Raw genomic sequence first — 1,668 nt, forward strand, 5'->3', positions numbered from 1 at the left:
CAGATCCGTTTGATTTCTCCAGTGTCCTGTGGGGATGAGTCCGAGCTAAACTCCTGTTCTTTCCGGCAGGCTGCCGCTCATCTCAGTGGCGCTGGTGGAGGGAAGAGCGCTGGGTGGAGGAGCAGAACTCACCACTGCCTGCGACTTCAGGTACAAAGACACACCAGTTTTGACATGCAGAATTGTTTAAATGAGTCATATTATTATAATAATTTTTTTTATTCCGTGCAGTCCACATATAATGTTACAAAAGATACAAAAAAAGAGTTTTGAAAAGTTTGGAGTTTTTTGGAGCGAGGAGGGAGATTTGTATACTTAAAGTTACAGTACGTTTCAACAAGCCAGTTTATCTCAAAAGATGAAGGGAAAATTGAATTCCTCCTGATATGACCCCTTTGAGTTGCACTTTAATATCCTGTTGGAACAGAACGTTATTTCCATTTCCAGGTTGATGACGTCTGATGGTGTTATCCAGTTTGTCCATAAGCACATGGGTTTGGTACCCGGATGGGGAGGAGCTGCAAGACTAGTTCGTATTGTTGGCAGCCAGAATGCCCTGAAACTGTTGAGCGGCGCTAAAAAAGTTGATCCAGACTTTGGAAAACAGATGGGACTGGTTGATGAGGTGCTCCATTGCTCTTCTGGCGAGGGAAATGCACTGGCTCACGCCGAGCAGTGGCTGAGTCCGTTCATTAAGGGCCCGGCCCCAGTGATCCAGGCGGTGAAGAGGGTTGTTGTCTCGGGAAGAGAGCTTCCTCTGGACGAAGCCCTTCAAACGGAGAGAAGTGTGTTTGGGACAGTATGGGGCGGCCCGGCCAATCTCGAGGCTCTGGCTTTAAAACCTAAACATAAGTGACTGCAATCATCATCGCTGCACAACATTAAAACTGTTTCAAATATGCTTGAAGAACTTTATGTTTTCAGATCAGTAGAAGTAACCGAAAACTTCCTGGATTGCTTTTGCGGAGTTCATGTCAACTTGCGCATGCACACATTAGTATATTAATATCTGAGTGCTGTATCTTTCAAAGCTTTGTGATTGCAAGAATCTATGCACATTAATGCAGTCCTTTATTGTAGTGTACACTTTTGTCTTTTTCTGCATAAAGGATAAACCTGAGGGGAAAATAAAGCAGTATCGGCTAATTAAAATCCATGAATCCAGGGTGAATCAAACGCAATGTTCACATTTTGAATTGTCCTGCATCGCCATGTCTCATTGTGGACATATAAAAAAATAACTTGCATTGATACTTTTTTTTTCTCCTTTCCAGCAGTCCTATCAAGCTTGTGTGGCTGTGTTATTTCTTTTAAATTCTTAATATTTTTCATAATGATCTTCAGTGAAGAACCATGCTTCAAGTGATTGACCTCATCCTATTGGGTGATCAAAAACTTGGCCCAGTCACTGTGGTAACGAGGTAATTTGCCTACATATCTAGTCACTGTACTCGAGTATCTTTGGCTACTTTGTAGTTTTACTGAGTATCAAATATATTAGCAACTTTTTCTCTCTACTTGACAACATTTTTGAATGGGCATATGTACACTTTACTCCACTACATTTGTGAGCAATGCAATTAATCATTAGGTTTTGCATTGTACCTAACTTTTCTGCAGCGGTTTATTTCTGCTACAAAAGAAGTGATATCGCCATCTACAGGGCAT

The 1,668-nt window shown here is 41.7% G+C and overlaps 1 protein-coding gene across 1 annotated transcript; it reads left to right on the top strand.

The window, feature by feature from the left end:
* Positions 1 to 49: 49 nt before the first annotated feature.
* LOC107580483 (ethylmalonyl-CoA decarboxylase-like) lies at positions 50 to 1,244 on the top strand (the record flags this gene model as incomplete). The annotated part of the gene is made up of 2 exons (XM_016266177.1): positions 50 to 150; positions 448 to 1,244. Coding segments are annotated over 2 exons (510 nt in total), but the record flags the coding sequence as incomplete, so codon positions are not given.
* Positions 1,245 to 1,668: the final 424 nt, after the last annotated feature.

This window comes from Sinocyclocheilus grahami, unplaced genomic scaffold (genome assembly GCF_001515645.1).
Source record: "Sinocyclocheilus grahami isolate Dianchi unplaced genomic scaffold, SAMN03320097.WGS_v1.1 scaffold34295.1, whole genome shotgun sequence".
NCBI classification, from domain to species: Eukaryota; Metazoa; Chordata; class Actinopteri; order Cypriniformes; family Cyprinidae; genus Sinocyclocheilus; species Sinocyclocheilus grahami.